This window comes from Fusarium oxysporum, chromosome 3 (genome assembly GCF_000149955.1).
Source record: "Fusarium oxysporum f. sp. lycopersici 4287 chromosome 3, whole genome shotgun sequence".
Taxonomy (NCBI): domain Eukaryota; kingdom Fungi; phylum Ascomycota; class Sordariomycetes; order Hypocreales; family Nectriaceae; genus Fusarium; species Fusarium oxysporum.
In genome coordinates, this window is record NC_030988.1 from 3,273,445 (window position 1) to 3,292,627 (window position 19,183).

The 19,183-nt window shown below is 48.1% G+C and overlaps 4 protein-coding genes across 4 annotated transcripts; 3 read left to right on the forward strand and 1 right to left on the reverse strand.

Moving 5' to 3' along the window:
- Positions 1–1,667: 1,667 nt before the first annotated feature.
- Positions 1,668–4,553, reverse strand: FOXG_19342 (lysophospholipase; the record flags this gene model as incomplete). Its single annotated transcript, XM_018399555.1, has 5 exons — positions 1,668–2,617; positions 2,668–2,817; positions 2,881–3,438; positions 3,492–3,512; positions 4,190–4,553. 5 exons carry the CDS (start codon positions 4,551–4,553, stop codon positions 1,668–1,670), a joined length of 2,043 nt encoding a protein of 680 aa, XP_018242654.1.
- Positions 4,554–6,419: 1,866 nt separating this feature from the next.
- FOXG_06669 (uncharacterized protein) lies at positions 6,420–8,732 on the forward strand (the record flags this gene model as incomplete). Its single annotated transcript, XM_018385346.1, has 4 exons — positions 6,420–6,538; positions 6,622–6,780; positions 6,837–6,956; positions 7,007–8,732. 4 exons carry the CDS (start codon positions 6,420–6,422, stop codon positions 8,730–8,732), a joined length of 2,124 nt encoding a protein of 707 aa, XP_018242655.1.
- Positions 8,733–12,812: 4,080 nt separating this feature from the next.
- On the forward strand, positions 12,813–13,121 carry FOXG_06670 (uncharacterized protein; the record flags this gene model as incomplete). Its single annotated transcript, XM_018385347.1, has 1 exon — positions 12,813–13,121. The coding sequence occupies one exon, from the start codon at positions 12,813–12,815 to the stop codon at positions 13,119–13,121; it is 309 nt and encodes a 102-aa protein (XP_018242656.1).
- Positions 13,122–15,261: 2,140 nt separating this feature from the next.
- On the forward strand, positions 15,262–17,230 carry FOXG_06671 (uncharacterized protein; the record flags this gene model as incomplete). Its single annotated transcript, XM_018385348.1, has 5 exons — positions 15,262–15,454; positions 15,525–16,198; positions 16,252–16,557; positions 16,620–17,003; positions 17,060–17,230. The coding sequence occupies 5 exons, from the start codon at positions 15,262–15,264 to the stop codon at positions 17,228–17,230; spliced, it is 1,728 nt and encodes a 575-aa protein (XP_018242657.1).
- Between the last annotated feature and the right edge of the window lie 1,953 nt (positions 17,231–19,183).

The following is a 19,183-nucleotide window of genomic DNA, read 5'->3' on the forward strand; positions in this document are numbered from 1 at the left end:
AAGGAATCGTGTATTTGGTAGGTCCCCGGATATATCAATACCGAGTAGCGGGGAAACACCTAAAAAGGACAGAACAGAGACAGAAGAAAGACGAGCTCCTAGGGACGAGATTGATCCTCAAGCGCGAAAAATAACCCCATTTTAATTGGACATCAACCCCACTTGCGTATCCAACAATTCCCAGCCGCCAATCTAACAGTACCTTGCTCCATATGACCCCAGTCACATGACAGAGACATGAGGGGAACCTACAGACGCATCACTAACCATTCTCGTCAAAATCGTCATACAAATCATTTCAAACTCATCTATGAGTTCTCAATGAATACTGTGCGTGGCCTTCACGAGCCAAAAGGATTGGCGCCGGCGTATTTATAACGAGCTGTTTAAAGCATCCTTAGGAAAATGCGGACACAATTTGAACAATGTGTGGCACAGCATGGCCTTGGGGAAACGAGGACGAAAAGTAGGCGTTGTATGTAAGCATTAGCGACTAGTGCCCTTTCGGTCAGAAAAGGCCGCCGGGCGTAATAAATTGTATTGTATTGTTTAAAGCGTGCCATAAGGAAAGTTAATCAAGGCAGAAGTTTTGGACCGGAGACGAATTTACGTCTATGGCACAGGGTAATCTTGTCCTGAAGGGAAAAAGAGCTAATTGCGTTGCTTGTTAGGGCCACTGGGTTGGGCAGCCACGTCCAAGAGCCTCAAGAAAGCCTTTGGCGCCGGTCAGCAACAATAAGAAGAGGCCTCAATCAGTTTGGGAGTGTGAGCAGTGTGATGTCGCGATTTGTAACTCAAAATATCGTTGGGACATTTATCATGGGCTAATTTAGGTAGGGAATAATGTACCTTTCATTCTCGCATTTTAATTGGGCAGACATCCCCGGAGTGACCTGGCGGGAGTCTTTCGACAACTGAGGGGATAATGCCTACTACTTCGGTTACTACCGCTGAATACTTTCAAAAGGAAGCTCATGGAAGTAGATTGAAAGGCTGATAGATATGTCATCAAAGATGACAGTTGTCACCTATTACCACAGGCTTAGCAAGCAGCTTCCAGTTGATTCCACATAGCACAGAAAAGATATAGAGCTTGCTTTAAACCTTAAATAGGAAGCGGGAGAAAAAAAAAAAAAAAAAAAAAAGAAAAGAAAAGAAAAAAAACACAAGACGACGGAAAATACACAATTCATCCCAATATTTGACAACTACGGTCTAGCCGCAACTGGCAACACTCAAGTTTGTTTTGTGTTGGGAGGGGTATGCCATATCTAGAGCATATTCAGCTAATTTTAAATAAATGGAGAATGCAGCAGATTGAATCAATAACCTAGCATACTGGGGTGGCTATGACATGTATCTGCCGTGCCGGATTTTGTCCTACGTGGGAACACCATAGAACACGGGAGCTATAGTGATCGCATATATTATTTTTTCAATGTTTGATGACTATGACTTAAGTCAAATGTACAGCAAAATGAAATTGACTAACAGGGTAACTCCCACCGCCATCACAAACGGTGCTGGGTGCCCTACACCACTGGTAATGATCTGCTCCGGCTCGTATGTACCCGGAATCGTTGAGTTTGTCGTACCATTCCAACAGTACCTCGAGAAGCAGTCTACACATTTGGATGCGTTTCCCTTGTCGTCCTTCCAGGGCTGGGTCAAGCCTTCTTCTTGCTGTCTCTTCTGCAGCGGTCGTCAGGCGTATGAACAGAGTCCACCGTGGCATTGCCCATGGTTGCGACGTTGTAGCCGTTACGAATGATCTCATCCCGCTCGGTGTCACTGTATTCGAGGTCAAAGGTTGTGAAGTTGGACTGATATGTATACGGCGTATTGGGTAGGTAAACAATCACTGGTCCTGAGTTGTTGGAGTGTGTATTGCAACCGAAGAAGGTCGGACGCTTGTTTAGGCCCAGATTGATAAACGTGTTTTGATCTGGAACCTTTGGGAACTCGCTATTCTGGGTGGAGGCGCCCTCCTTGGAACTCTGATACGTTGCCACAAGGGCTGTGCCGTTCGGCCAGTGAGTCGTGGTGTCAGCGGAGCCGTCAACAGCAAAGATGACATCCACTTGGCGTTCGGATAAGAGCAGTGGATGCAAGGGAATGTTTTGCAAGTCCTCACCACCATCGACGAGCGTTAAAACCGTGCTATTAGCGTTTAAGTTGTTCCTGGGGTTGTATTTATAGAATGGGTTGGGCCAGTTGGCGATATCCTTGTTCTCTTCGCCAATGTCCGCCAGGGTGTTATTGATGGCTTTAAGCAAGAAGTCTGGGACATTCTCAGCCTTCTCAATCTGCAGGAATGCCTGGTTAAACAGAGATGAAGACGTCCCCATGACAAACCCGGCGTTATCAACCCCAGCGATGCAGTTCCCATCTCGCTTGATGGTACCGTTGCTGAAGTCAGAGCCGATATATTTTAGAGGTGCAAAGGCGGCAAGTCCCGGATCGTAGGATCCCATTTCCCAGGGGTTGAACTCTATGATGGTAGAATTGCCCGCTATCTGAAGCTGTCCTGACGTCCGCTCCACCGCAACAATGATAGGCATAGGTGCCGTCGCGGCAACAAACTCGATGTCATTTGCAATCGATGAGAAGGTATATGCTAGGGCGGTTGTTAGCTTTCTATTCCAATGTTAGCTGAAAAGTTCATACCTGGCCCTCCATCGCTTGCATTGACAAGCTGATATGACAAGGCTCTTCCCCAATAGTCGGTTATGGTCTTGTTGTAGCCCGCATCGGCTTTATCCTTCACATCTTGGTATAGCTCGCGGTAATACTGTGCTACAGACAAGTCTGCTGGCCCTAGAATTTGTCGGAGTAAGCGCCACCCAAGATATCTTGATCAGGAATTCTGTCATCACACACCTTCAATGATTGAATTATCAAATTGCCAAAGGCTATCTAGTAAGCCACTGGATGCATAGATGATGGACTCTACCGTCGTGAAGTTCTGGACATAGAGACTTCCTACAGCCCAACTACCCCCAGACAGGCCACTGAGGTACGTTGCAGCCTGAAGAATGCCGCCTAGATGGCCTTTATCTGTAGAATTCGTGGTTCGATTGTCGAATGCGGCGATGGCACCAGCACCATTCATCATGGCCCGATAACCCCCGCCAGAGATGGCAATGCCAATCCGCGGTAACTCGCCGCCATCACTCACGATGCCATTCACATACGCGTCAGTGTCTATGTCGCCAATGTTGGCTCGAGTGAGAACGTCTTTTAACGCTGAAATGGTGTTATTGCCACGAAGCTTTAGCCATGACGTTTCCTCAGTTGATAGGGTCGTTGCCTTGCGAATGATCGGCCGTCTCTGCGGGCATGAGACTCGGCCTGGGGCGTATCCATTGGGGGCATCTGTAACGGCTCTCGGCGCAAGAAATGACAAGACTTCCCCATTCGTGGTTCCATATTGTGCCACTAAATCACAAATTCAGTCGAGGCTCACTGTTACAGCTGAGACATTAACATACCGGCGGGCGAGACCAGAAACGCTGCCAATTGGATCAACCGATTGCACGCCAACATTGTATGCTTTTGCAGAATTTTGGTGATGTCCAATCCAATGAGGTTGTATAATCAGTTACCCGAGTCGACGACGACGACGAGAGACTTGATAAGATGAAAGTTGATAGCTTTTGAGGGTGAGAGCGGCCCTGACGTTCTCTCTGTTGATACGATATTTATATCCAAGGCATGCTCCCCAGGGCCAAGGTTTATCGTCCCTCAGAGATAAGTATGTCACGGCTACGTAACCACCTTCGTGGACTTGTCTTCCGCACTTTTTCGGTTTGATAACTACACACACTACTTCGCGAACATTGCAGAGCCATGTAACCTTCGATGGATGAGAGGTCTTACTATCCAATGAAATGATGGCGGTCAGCACAAGCTGTTTAAATTATCCCACTTTAGTGCGCTAATACTCCAGTAGGTTCACGGAAGGAAGGTCATATCACATGTAAATTTTCAGCTGATGCATATGTGGCTGAATGATGGATTTATCAAACTGTGGGGTAAGCCACCTACTGAAGCCTTAGCACCCTCTAGGGGATACTTGGTCACTGCTGCGAACACACCATCATCCCATCTTGGATCTGCCCTCAAGCTGGTTCTATTTGAGCTGTCAGGCTTTCAGATAGACTGCTATTACTATTAGTGGTCAACTTACCAAATACGAAGACGACGACAGCCTGACTTCCCCGCCCGCCCAAGACTTTGACGGTAAAAGCGTCGATTGCGCAGGAGTAGTCAAATTTGTTTGGCCCGACATAAGTTACGTTCCACAGAAACGTCACCCTGTTGTTCGCCTCAAATCCAACAACTCGGTATGTAACAGAGCCCTGAACCCCCCCGCCTATGTGGCTCGACTTGCAGCGCAGCATACCACTCTCACCTGCCAATATCATCTGCGGTGGCCGTGAATCTGGCGCGTCTATCCAATGACCATGGTCAAGGCTCGGGGATTGGGGTTCGAGGTTGAGTTCCTCATTCGTATGATTCAGAATGACGACTAACAGCTCCCTCGTGGCCATGGCGCTGTTGATTTGGGAAGTGTTAGTCTATGCTGGAATTAGGTAGGCGAGTGTTCAACAGTGGACACAAGAGATGAAACCAAACATGAGGATGATCTGGTTTAGTAGAAACGTCGAAGGAAACTTGGGCCTAATATAGTTTATAGTTTATAGTGCTGCGCTCGAGGATGTCTAGGCTGGCATCAGGAGCTTGTAACATTGACGCGGGCACTACAAGTTACACGTTCCTAATCGTATAGATCCCTGGGGTGGCAAATTTCTACATAATAACAGATCTCAGATCTCTGAAGAAACCCGCTAGTTTGACATCTCACCACCGGCTACATCAGGTGTGAGGCAAACTGCTGCGCTTAGCATTAGTGAACGCTCTTAGCCAACAAGGGTTGCGGCCAAGACACACGATATGGGTTTTGCTTATTCTAAGCGCTTTCTCCTTTTACTCTCTTGATTCTTCATATGCCTCGAACCACAGCTATCGGCATAGATTGTACAATGATCAACGAGACTGGAATCGACGCCCCAACCCAGGGCGGTGATATCATGACCCCCGGATAAGAAAGCGGAGTCAGATCATGATCATGCTTGTTTTAAACCACTTCATAACCTTGTTATACGTAGACACCCACGGTCAAGAGGGTGGGAGCGCGTGGCCGACTGAGTTTGGAAAGCACAATTAGTGGGTGGCATTAGCAAACTCAATCGCCTCATCACCAAGGCCTACCCATTATCCCATCGGCTAGTTCGAATCAAACAAAATCCTACAGGGCTGTGCCTTCTGACAAGAAGCGCAGCAAGACCGATCACACGTTGACACAGTGTGTCCGTACGGAAGCGGAAGTGGCATTTTGAACTCGAAAAGGTCGATGTTCCAGGTCGGCGAAAAGGCGATCAGAGTTGCCAGTGTGAATATAGCCTCAGGAAGTATCGACGCCTTGGAAATTTGATCCAAAGAAACATCGCCTAGCACATATTCACATTTTGGGGGCTCAAGAAGCTGTTACAGATGTCATTATCAATGACGTATAAAGCGTATGAATGACTCACCCATGTCAGTTTATGCCGTTTGTAGTATCGCCACTGACAGTAATATTGAGGTACCATGGTTGAGAGACTCATGATCATATTTTGTTTGTGTATCTCTTCGGTTGTCATAAGGTTCTGTGGCGGTGACGAGAGGGTGATGCAATCAATCAGGGTGTAATAATCAGACCGTACTAACTGACCCGTATCGCGCTCAAAGTCCCAGGAATTACAGAAGGGTTAACCCCAATGAATTATCCGGCGGGGGGGAAAAAAGGTTATCGTAGCAGTACTGGAGGTCGTCCTATTAGAGAGAGATGACTCCTTTATTGAGTCTTGATAACGCAAAAGTCTTGTAACTTTCTTGTACATGGGGTCGAGTGGAACAAAGTACGGAAAGGAGCCTCGTGACAAACCGGGAGATAATAACCAAAGTCGGCGTCCAGTAGCTTAGATATCAGGTGATGCTAACATTCGCGGTTCAACAGACTAACAAAAACAACAGTCTGTTCGTGACAGATAGTATCAATTTTAAAACCAGTCGACTATTTCAGTTACGAAGCGATGAGCTTAGTGAGCGTTGACACGTGCAGTCCCCAAAACCCCAAAGTGACAAAACCCATGAACGTCTGCCCACTGTTGAAGTTAAGGCAATCAACTTACTAACGTCATCATTTGCGAGTGCTCTTTCTCAAGTTTTATCGTCAGTGCCTCATCAATCATCAAAGTGGAATATTTCGGCATAAAAAGCCATTACCTATTTCACCCGTCTCACCTCCTTCAATCTTTCGGGCTTGAAATTATCTTTACTGAGCTCCATTGAGGTCGGTGAGGTGATAAGACGCTATGGCCCCCAACGAGGAGGAAATTCTCAGCGAAAGCTTCGATCAACATGCTCGGGTCGTCAGAAATGATACCCCTCGTGCGAAGCATATGCACACTGGTGATGTTTCTCTTCAACCCAGGTAAGCCTCAAGAGCCAACAGCCAGGGGTCAATAGCTCAAACTTGGACTGCCACTAACATGTGCCACTTTTTTCGGATCGCAGCCGTTGGTGGTTTCTCTCAACAGCATTTCCCATGATTGCGGGCACTCTAGGCCCTGTTGCTTCGGCGTTTAGTATCTGTTCCCTGGCTGAGCCGTGGCGACAGCAACTGGTTCCTGGGGGAGATATCCAGGACGCTCCTTCAGTCCCTGATCCGCCATGGTATGCCCTGGAAGTATTTCGATCAGTGAAGATCTTCTCTGATGCTCTCTATATAGGCTATCCATCGTCGAGGCCATCCAGCTTCTTGCTGGTATCATCTCAAATCTCTTCCTTCTACTCAACATGGCGAGACGCGTCCGCTTTAACCTGGCCCTGCCTATCACAATAATTGGATGGTACTATAAACAACTCACTATCGATCTGGTTACTGATATAGGACAAACAGGTATGCCTCTTCTCTTTGCCGCACCGTTCTAACCGCCACTGCCTCCAGACCTCTCAAAGCTATTGCGTTCTCTAAAGACGAGCTTATATGGTCTCAATCATTTTACTATGGCATATGGGCAGCCATCCTCTATTTTGTCGACGCTTCACTTCTGACCATCACTTTCTGGGGTGCTTGTACTGGTCACTACCGTAAGGACTTACTACTGACCTCAAGTCAACGCACCTTAATGTTGCAAACCATCTTGCTGCTCATATATCTCCTCCTTGGCGCCTATATATTCTCCGAGATAGAATCCTGGCCCTACCTTGATGCTGTATATTGGACTATCGTCACTTTCTTCACTGTTGGCTTTGGGGACTATTATCCCGTGACCGACCTTGGAAGAGCACTCTTGATCCCACTCGCCCTTGCTGGCATCATATCCCTGGGCCTAGTTATTAGCTCAGTTAGAAACCTAGTCCTTGAACATGGAAGGCGCTGCGTTGGGGCTCGAGTCGATGACAGAATACGAGGAAAGATCATCCGGAAGTTGCTACACAGCAGTGACAGCAAGAGTCTTGAACCCATTCACGAAGAACTCAAGACCCCTCCCACAAGATCAAACGAAGCACGAGAGACCGAGTTCGAGCGCCGCAGAGCTGAATTTGCCCTAATGCGCAAAATTCAGGCGAAATCCTCAATTCGCAGAAGATGGGTAGCTATGGCTTTTTCCACGTTCACATGGCTCGTTCTGTGGCTAGTGGGCGCTTTTGTCTTTCAGAGGGCTGAGAAGGCCTATCAAGACTGGTCATACTTTGATGCACTCTACTTTTGCTTCGAGGCCTGGACGACTATTGGATATGGTGATCTAACTCCAATATCCAATGCAGGTAGGTCGTTCTATGTCTTTTGGTCTCTTTTAGCCCTGCCCACTATGACAGTGCTTATCTCAAATGCGAGTGATACTGTGGTTAGGATCATCCGAGATGGAACCATTTTAGTTGGAAACTTCACGATCCTCCCGAATGATCGAGGCTTTGCCGGAAATTTGAAGAGCTTTATTAGCAAGATAACATTTGGCAAAGTCTTCCCGGGCAATCTTGACTCTGGATCTCCGAAACCGGTGGCATCCTCGAAGGACATTGACCAACGATCAGCTGGGACCACGGCAGAGTTTCATGGACTTTCTCTCCGGAATGATGACAGAGGCTTGCTCGATGTTTCTTTTGGCGGCCAAACGGTTTCACAAATCACTGGCCCACAGAACACTCGGGCTCAATCACTTTTCACCTCCGACGTGCGCCATAACGGCCTTCACGAGCTTGCCACCAGCACCGATTTCCAACTTCTTCTCATCTCCGAGCTCCAAGTCGTCATTGGCCATCTCAAAGAGCCTAAGCCACACCACTACACCTTCGACCAGTGGGTCTGGTACCTCAAACTCATCGGCGAGGATGAACACAGCCCACAGACACATTGCAAGGTAAACCTGGAGAAAACTCGCCACTATCCAAACGAGGACGATTCGGATAGGGTATTTAAATGGTCATGGGTAGGGAATGGTAGCCCTTTGTTAGGTGCCGAGGAAGAGAGCAAATGGATTCTGGGCAGGCTGATGGATAAACTTGAAGAGTCTTTACTAGTCCAGAGGAGATGGCGGTTTGGGAATGGTTCAAGAATTTCGCTTCCGGAGGCACGGCACGTGCAGGACTTGGACAGAGATGGTCTGGTTGATAAGCGGTGATGGTATATGGGTTTTAAATAAAGCATTCACGCAATGTTGATTTGGGGCCTGGAATTCTTCATCTCCTGAGTGCGTGAAGCCCTCCAGTCCGTACCTCGCCCCACATGACCTTGGGAACCCCGGAAGTACGTGAGGGGTACGGAAAGTTTAATCCGTGAAAGATTTCGTGTCAATTCCCCTCAAAACACCACGAATTCATTTTGATGAGAACAATGGAGTCCCCTCCAATTCTTGATGAGATCCCAGTCATCAGTCACTATGATGACAAGAGCTTTCTCGATGAGAGGCACAGTGTCGCAGGGTAGGCATTAGTAATCTAGCTATATGCTTTAAGTAACTCTGCGGGATGGAATACCCCGCACAAGAAATAACTTAAGACAACAATCAACACACATTTGCTGCTGCTTAACACATTTTACTTTAACCCTTTAAGCACGCTCAGTGCGACACATCTCCTTGATGCCTCGGGCCCTCGACATGTGGAGAAATATAAGAATGGCTTACACCAAATTCCGTACTGTAGATCTCCCACATTCGATTCTCATGGTTTTTACAGCCACTAGCCGAGTGCTTTACATGACACCCTCATGACGATGAACCAACCGCGGGTGATAAACACTGTATTCCGCAAGACAGCCGTACGGAAGGGTCGGAGCGTAAGCATCCGAAAACTCAAGGAGATATAGTGCAAATATACTAGCACCACTACACCATACCAAGCCTACAGTACCACCCTCTCACAGTATTTATTCTTGGGCCCTAGAAGACGTTATTCACACCACTCAACCCTACGCCAAGGATAATCATAAGAGCTCCGCTTGAAGTAAAGATGGCTAGGCTGTTACCCTTAAGTAGCATCTCGACAGTTATCTTAGGTATACCAATTGATAAACTCCTAACTCTCGCGTTTATCAATACAAACCAGCGTATATCACCCCTTATAGATGTGCCAACTGCAGGGACTTGCCATCCGTCTGAGGTTGCTACCTTCCGGAGGTGGGCTTCAACTACCATCCAGGACCACCTAATGCATAACCCCACCTAATGCATAACCAAAATTTCGTTCCTCCCATACAAAATCCAAATTTTGATGTCCACAAAAATAGGCCCGATTCTCAATTAATAAATGAGGCTTTGGAGAAAGTTTCTAGAAAATTGCTCAAACTTTACTGTCCGCGTGGTTTTTTGACCTCCCGACCGCTGCGTGTGCGCTGGCAGTGCTTTGTTACGACCATAAAGTCATCACTTTCGTCCTCTGACCTGACACCCACCTCAATCACCGACTCGACCTCCTCATCCACGTCCACCTCAATTTCTGCCTCCTTTGAGTCAGGAAGAGCTTCTCCAGCCGCTATATTCTCCGACAGAGCCATGAATCGTCGGTTCTGGTTTGGTACCGCCTTTCTTTTCTTCCCTCGCCGCAGCTGGGACACCTGCTCCTCGAGACCAGTAATCCGCGCATTCTGAACGGCCACCTTCATCTCTAAAGCTTCCAATCCCTTTGCGATCTTATTGTACTTCTGCCTGGTCGGACGGCTTCGGTGTTTGGCCAAATCCCTCACTTGCCGACTCGTTTTCGGCGTATCATCTGAGTGCAGTTGAGGAGGGCTCGGCGTCTTGAACTCTTCCAGCAGTTTTTCTTTGTCCGGTTGAATTTCAGGATGTGTTAGAGCTTTGTACCGATTCATTGGCCAATTTCCAGTAAACCTACAGCCGGATAAGATAATCTCCTTCCTGATACCCGCCTCCCTGGCTTTCGCGTATGCCCGGATAAAGTTGACTTTGTCAACCGGCGCAGAATCGGTCAAACTAGCCAGCATTTAGAGTTCTTTCCGGTACGCACCTTTGATGACATTAAAAATCCCATTATCTAATGGCTGCAGACCATGGGAACAATGTGCTGGTAAGTAACAGCAGTAGACGTTGTTCAGAAAGCACGTAGCCATCCACTCGTCCTGACTACTCGTTAGCGACCTTATAGCGGGAGACTCTGCGGTGAAAACACCAAAAGACTCACTTGTGTATGGGTTCCATGACCGTCAAGGATAATAAGTCTCGCATCTGATGCATCGCGAGGCTCTGTTTGAGGTAGATAGACATCTTTCAACCACTCGAGAGCTATATGGTTGTCTGTCCAGCCGTTCGGTGATGTGATGTAGTGCCAGTCCGCTATTAATTCGAATTCGTTAAGGAACCACTGTTTCTGCAGCTCTTTTCCTTTAAAGATAATTCCCGGTTTCAAAGCACGGCCAGTTGCGGTGACAGCCTCAATAAACGAAGTCCAGGTGCGCGACTGAACGCCTTTCAACATCGCCTTCTTCTTCGGGCCAGAGCTCCCGATCACGAGGCTGTCCAGGCCTCATGGACAACCAATTAGCTATGCCCTATAAAAGCCTATAGAGTACTTATAGAAGACTTACCGAAACCCGCCATTATACCGCCCTCGTCCACGTTAACTGTGTTCTCAGGCTTGATCCAGCCGTACTCGTTCTCCCTGATATCGAAGTACCAATTGACCGCCTTCGGAGTAAAGCCGTCAAATCTGGCGGCTTCTTGACGTTTTCCAATTTTGGTAGATAGTTTTGGGTGACGTTTGACGAACCTGGTGGTCCAGTGCTTGCCCAAAGGTTTGTTATCGCCTTGTTGTTGAAGGATGGCCTCGACACAGGCGCGGAGTTGGCTGTGCGAGGGAGCATAGCCCAGGGACTCTTGTCGCAGCACCCAACGAATAAGCGTCTCCTCCTGGCTCTTTGGAATACGCTGGTGGGCCTGGATACGTTCATTCCTGCTTGCTTGACCGGAAAGTCGTCTCGAAATGGTCCACTAAGGTACTCCACGTTTCTGGGCCGCCTCATTCTGTGAGAGGCCTCTATCGGTGGTGTCGAATATAGCCTCAGCTACGTCATCTTCGGCATAGTTACGGCGAACCATTACGGAAGGAGTTGCGGCGAGTAAATTAGGTAAAAGTTCGGCTTGAGTGGATGGAGTCGCCTAGGGTACATGAGGTGAAATGCGACAAAATTCAAAGGGCTAGAGAACCAGGCTACAGGGCGGAACGGGAAAAATTCAAGCCGATATGAAAATTTGATGGAAAAAGCAATATAGTGCAGGTCTTCGTTCGCGAGTATCTTCATGCCTGGCCGAATACAATGCAATTGAAAATTTGGATTTTGTATGGGAGAAGCGAAATTTTGGTTATGCATTAGGTGGGGTTATGCGTTAGGTGGTCCTGGATGGTATTATAAATAACACACTAAGAGGTGAGCTTCCAGGAGTGATGCTTACATTCCCAATGTGTGGAAAATTGTTCGTATTAGTGAAGAGGTTGCAACTACTTGAGGAGGGAATTGCTACACGGGCATGACTCTTACACGGGTAGGGAAAGCATTCAGAAATAGATATGGGGTGGAGGGGATGCTGTAGCGTCAGCTGTCATACTATCTGACCTTGACTACAGTATTTTTTATAGCCACCTTTTACTGATCGGGGCTCTACCGGTAGGCGAAACTCCCGTCAGCCATGCCTCATTCTCTATCTTAATTTGTGGAATGATTAACAAAAATGACAAAATTAATACATAACAAGGTAAGACTAAAAATAACTCACCTGTTCTAGACCTCTGTTGGACGACAGTAAAGCCATAATGGAACAGCATGAAAGCGTCGCAGCTGCCTAGTGGTGGTTGCACCTCTCTCGCATCGGCTCTTGGACGGAGAGGCTGAGCCCAAACCAGTCCTCAGCGTTTACGAACGGAGAAGTATCTCTATTAATAGCTCGCAGTGAAAAGGGTGGCATAGCGAGCTGAAAACTAGCTGGTGAGCGAATGTAAAAGACAGAGAAAATGCATGTGGAAGGGGAGTGCAGAGACAGACTATTATAAATACCTAGCCATTACTCCACAATCTTAAACCAATCTTCATCGCAAACTACAGCATCTCAAGAAATACATCACAGAGAAGAAGAGCCACAAACCCAACTTCTAAAAACCTCAAGACAGTCAACAATGCACTTCCCTTATATTCTCCCTTTGTCGCTTTGGGCCCTAGAGTAGCCAATTCCGCCGCTATTGACGATAGCGACATGCTCGATACCCGTGCACCTAAGTGTGAGGCAGGCATCAACCTGATCAGACTCGATCTCATGCACGGTAAATCATTCACTGGGTTTGGCAAACCAGGCGACTGCAAAAACCTCCCAAAGAATGTCAATGACTTTGATGTCGATTCCCGAGGCACTAAATCGCTTGTGCCGTGCTTTGAGTGCACGGTATACGAGAAATCCGATTGTCAGCCTGGTGACAGCATAACGATTGGAGGCAATAGAGCATTCAAGGCCATGGGCAAAAAGAAGCAGCACTGGAGGAGCTGGAAGTGCGAGTGCAAGGACTAAACGGCAAAGATGAAGAGTATAAGATTGACTCTGGAGGAGACAGTGGCGGCAGAAAGGGGAAGACTAGTAGGGAGACGCTCATTAGGCTAATAACCTTGTATTTAATCTTGTATTTATTCTTCTGGCTTTGTCACTCATTACACTATTCAATCAAGATGAATCATTCATTCAATCCCAGAAATACCTTTTACCGGACATACAGGCTTATGTTACGACCCTAGCGGTTACGTCACGTGAACCCCACTATTTTTTCTCCAATCACAGGGATAGACCCACTATCCTACATTGGACCGACCTTCCAAGGCCTTCGGTCCAACGATAAGGACCGACGACTTTCATTCAACGGTCCTCCAGACCGATGCATAAAACATATCGGTCCAGATGGGACCGACCTCATTACACTGTCGGTCCTCACAGAGACCTCTAGTATATAGAACACGTTCATTTGCACTTTCATAGATTCTAGCCCACCAGCTATCAATAAAACTTCTTTACATTGATCAAGCCTAACACCCATTGAATCTACCATTAAGAGACGTGACACTTCGACAAGCTCAGTTACACGCCCTACGCAATCTGCCAACAATAAACCTAGCACGGCTTAGTTTATCCACAGTTGGAAACCAACTGTCACAGCTTAGACTTAAAGTATCGGTGTCCTATAGCTATAGGTATAGCCTTTCTACTAAGGACTAATTTATTACGGCCTCAGAAGAGAAAGCAAGGCCCGCTTATATTGATGGCTCTCCCAACCACCTAAGATTGAACCTCAGCCACCCACAGGCTCAACACAACTCAAGCCACAGGCTTCTTAGTAAAACATTATATATCATGGAAATCGGGCTTGGGTTTTAGTGAATGTTGAGTCTGTGTTATTAGGGAGCATAGAAGGTTCAGTGCCAAAAAAAGCACATTTAGGCTCTACTGTCTCTGTGAAACTTATAAAAGCCAAGATGAAAGTATCTTTAGTTATTGAATTATCTCCTCTTACGGGTGCAATGCTTTTAGGATGCCTTATTCGTGGTTTAGAACTCTTCGTGCTAATAGCTTGGTGTTAATTACTACATGCTGGTATGACGATAATGCAGCTTATCATGTATGTTACCAGTATTGTCCACTCGCTTATCAAATACGCTAAAATATCAATACCGACATTTCGAGAACACGTCGCGGTTTCCCCAGTTTTATAATATATCAAAGAGCCCATCCTAAAATATATTTAATACAATTTCAAAAACCGCCTGTTGATCAAAATGGCAGAAGCTCCAACCTCGCACAGGCCAGGCCGGGAATCGGGGGAGCATCGGAGACGGCATTTCGTGGTCGTGGCGCGTCAAATAACGGACAGTTCGACACCGACATCCATTGCACGAGGACGAGGTTGTACTAAATTCACGGCCCCCTCAAGTAGAGTTATTAGCCCTCCATTGCCGTAGAGTAGCCAAATTTACGCAACATGAGTCGGCGTCTCACACTTCCCGCCTCCACAAGACAACCCCTTACCGTACTGTCGGGTGCCGCTAAGGCGGAGTATCCGGGTACATACAAATAAATCTCCTCTGAATGAAAGTTTGGATTGCTAAGAACACCTCTTTCCGCTAGATACATATTTTCACGGCCCTCGTAAGTCTTACTCGTCAGAATATTCTAGTTTTGGTTGTAGTCAATATGACGTAAGTATGGTGTGTCGTTTCAGAAAGGTTCAATACGATAAATGGTTATAAGTTGGGTGGAGGTTGGTCAGCCACCAAAGGCAATAAAGCTACCTGGGATCGGCACCCAGGGCCCGTCGGCAGTCGCGGTACCCTGCCCTCTCAGTCGTCCTGGCAAGACTTCACTATTTTCATCGGACGTCCACAACCTTCCGTTGGTTTTGTCCGCGTTAAACCTTAACTGTCTCCGCATTTTAAAGTGATTCGGCAGTCTCGGTTCTTGCCGTTTCTTTCTCTGGTTTCAGGCCAGATCCTCCGCCTCGATGGTTTCAATTTCCGGTTTTAAGGGTCTCTCCACCGTCTAAATCGCCCAACTCATCATCGCTCCAGTGGTGCTAAATCGTCCATAGGACGTAGATTAGACAGCTCGCGCAAGAGTCTTCGCTATGGTCCTGACTGCTTTTCTTTCACAAACGGCAACCATCATCATGCTCTGGCGTCTCCCAGTCGCCCTCGCGCATGGTGGTGGTGGCTGCGAGAACGACGAGATTCATGGGATCGATAAGCCCAAGGACAATCCTGAGTATTCCCTTAACTATTTCGTCCATCCCGACTATGTAGACGTCATCTATAGTCACATCGCGTTCATGGTTATCGCCTGGGTCTTCGTGCTGCCAGTCGGTAAGTTTCGAATCGTTGCGCATAGGCAACTATCTGGCTTATGGCTAATGTGTGCGGGTATCTCTTGCAGCCGTGATGCTATCTTTGGCGCGATCCGGATACGCAATTGCGCTCCACCTCGCCTTCATGGTCACCAATGCCCTCGGTCTCCTCCTGGGCATCATATACAACGCTCAAACCCCAGATCTGTATCCGAACAATGCCCACCACAAGGTTGGCTGGATCGTGACATGGGTAGTTTCAGCACAGGTGCTCGTGAGCGCAGTAGGATGGAGCACTGGAAGATTTCAAGGTACCGTAAGCCGAACTCACGGCAACTGCCAAGGTTTTATTCCAGTGTCGACCGAGGCGATGGACGAGTACCAATGTTGCACGCGTGGTGACCATAACAGCCATGAACGACTCTCCTGTTCTCACCGGTTGTGGGACGACAGCGGCCAAGTTACTGATCCCAACACAGAGTCGCTGCGAAGCAACACTGTATTGACCAATGACGGAGTAGATGACGCCCCAATCTGCAATCGACACCAAGAAGCTGAAGACGGCGACGATGACGCTGACCTAGAGGCCATGGCCTTGTCCCCTAATAGCGGGAAAAGTATTATTGCAATCCAGACTGCGAATATCGATACTTCTCGAATTTGGCGGTACCTCTACATTGGCTACCACGTGGTCGATCGCATCATTCTTCCGTTCGGATTCATTGCGCTCGCTACTGGCATCGCCACCTTCAGTCGATTCTTCGTCAGTCATACCATGTCTCAATAGGATTATGTTTGGAACTAATATCGAAGCAGGAAGGCAACGCCATCTTCGGAGGCCTAGCGCATTGGATCAAAGGAGGTACTTTCTTTTGGCTTGGCCTATTTACATTGGGCCGTTGGTCTGGCAGCTTCGGTGAGCTTGGATGGGCTTGGAATGTGCGTCCCAAGCGATCCTTGCAGACATGGTGCCCATCCGCCGAATTTGTCGAGAGCGCCCTCATCTTCTTCTATGGCTCCACGAATATCTTCCTCGAGCATCTCAGCGGCTGGGGAGGCCGTTGGACTACCCAGGACATGGAGCATATCTCCATCACGGTCTTGTTCATTGGTGGGGGGCTGGTACGTTTCTGCTTGGCCTAGACGCTGGCGGTGCTGAGAGCTCATACACGATGTCTGAACAGTGCGGCATGCTCGTTGAATCGAGTCGAATTCGGGATTTGCTCAACACGACCGTAGACGCTGATAAGTCTGAGCACCAGTACTCAGACGAGGAAGGAGAGCAATTGCAACCTTCGCCGACATGCGGGTTCTCCTTGAATCCCATCCCGGCGTTGGTGATATTGCTGCTAGGAATCATAATGAGTTCGCATGCTCAGTCGAGCACGACATCAAGCATAGTCCACAAACAATGGGGTAGCCTCCTACTTGGGGCATCTCTTGCGAGAGGCTTCACTTACGTGCTCATGTTCCTCAAACCTCCGAATTCGGTTGTCCCGTGTCGCCCCCCAACCGAACTCCTGGCATCATTTGGTTTGATTGCCGGAGGTATTATCTTCATGGCAAGTGTAAGTCATCCGTTTTCTCAGCACGATCGTTGCGGTACGAGACTGACTTGGTCCAGGCTGATGACATTGTTCAAGGGATGATCCACTACGAACTGGATGCCATGTTCATGTACACCGTCACCATGGGACTTGTGGGATTTCTGACGGCCTGGGAGGTCATTGTTCTTGCCATCAAGGGATGGGCTGTTCGCCGAGAACGACAGGCTGTATCACAACAGGCTCTGTAATCCTTCGAAGGAGTGAAAGGGTTGTTGCTGCCTCAGACTGCGGTCAAGGCACACTTGGTAGGACAGTAGGGCGCTGACCGCCGCAGCCTATTTTTAGATAAGCCTTTATGAACTGGACGCCGGTATTTTAACAACTACATACAAGAGATGCAAATTGCACACGAGCATCCTTCTACAACAGTTCCCTGCCACTTACGGCTGTCCAACCGGGACCACTGTACCAGTGCTGACTTCAATTCAAGTAAGTCAAGTTTGGGGGTCCAACTTGATTACTTGAAATAAAATCGTCCATGGACTTACTTAACTTGAATTGAATTGATATACTTGAAATGAAAGTTCTGACCTGAGGCTCCAATGAAGCTATTAGTCCTCTTACGCCTCCCCTCCCTCCCAACCCACCAAGTCCCCACCAAAGCTAACCACCTCGCCCACAGTGATAGCTTGATGGCGTAGCCAGTTTCGTAGACACTGCATCTCCTCTATTATCTCGGGGCTTATGCTGTGCCTTTGCGAGCTTACCGTTAACTTGGTGACACTGAACGTCCGCTCAGGGTCAACAGACATGGCAGGAATTGCCAGGATGTCGAGGGCAAACTTGCTCAGACGTGGGTATTCTTCTTGACGATCCTTCCACCACAGGACGGGGTTCAAGTACTCTCGCCGCACTGGCCCTTGCCTCATGTAAACGCCAAGCTCGCCTTCTTCCTCCATCATGCACCGATCGCAGCTCTGCATCCACTGGTCAAATTGACTGGGCTCGTCTTGCCGCATCGTTTTTCCTGTCACCGTCCTCGATGTCTCGGGCTGCTCCTCACGTGGATAGCGCTGTTCAAAGAATTCCCGGACACTGTTTTTAGCGTCTTGTAGCCACACTAGTTGCTCGTCGCTGGTCCAGTTCGCCTCAAGCCAAGACACGTTCCAGCGTGGGTGAAGAATAACGGCTGCCGGATAAAGTGGCGATTGGCCTAGTAGGCTGTAATACTCATCGAGCTTTGACCAAAAGTTCTTGATAGAGATCTGAACGCATCGTCGGTGATCATCATCAAGATTCTCATCTTGCAAAACTACATCAGTGTATTCCTTTCGGGCGTGCTGTGGCAAGTGTTTCTCTCGTCCGCGGCCCTGCTAAATTCGTTGGGTGCTAAATCCTGAGAAACCGTTAGTCAAAGAAGCTTGAAGAGAACAAAGACGAATTAGGGAGTCATACTTCTAGTTGCCGAAACCCTGAAATTTCTCAGCTCACTGATGCAACTATCAGGGGACGAGAATACCAGGTTTTGTTCTTCGAAGAAACTGAGCAAGCACTCCATTCCAATCATTACTTCCCACAAGGCGCCGTGGCGTCCTTCTTTGGCCCAACCCTGGCACCTCATGGTGATCCCATGGAGCGGTTTGAGTAGACTCTGTATCTCCGCTAACAGAAGCCAGTCCTGGGTGAAAGCTGATCTTGGACAGGCACCCGTTGTCGGGGCTCTGACGTCTTCCTTTCGAGATATGCAATGAAATTGTCAATGCGCTCTTGCTTTCAAATGGCACGCTGGATCATCAGAAAGGTTGAATTCCATCTGGTTTCATTATTTTGCATCAGCTCGAGGTCGATGGCAGCTCGCTCCTCTTCAAAGAGTTGATAGCCGTCTTCGTCGTTCTGGTCACAAGCCAGAGATTTCATCAACTCTCTCCGTTGCGGGGAAGCCCTGACGAATCGGACGTCGTTACCCGGCTACGTATCACAAGGGTCATCTTCTACCCACAGCAGCGATAATAACTCCGAATCCGATGAGGTTTCTGAAGTCCAATCGTCTCGAGGGCTATACCATTCGATTCCTTTCGATCAGGAGATTCGATTGATGTCAACGCCGCCTCCACACGTCAACTGGATCGAAATGAACACGCCACAGCTGAATTTGCGGAAGATCCGTCAGTACGAGGAATATGTGGCCCTCAGGATCGAAT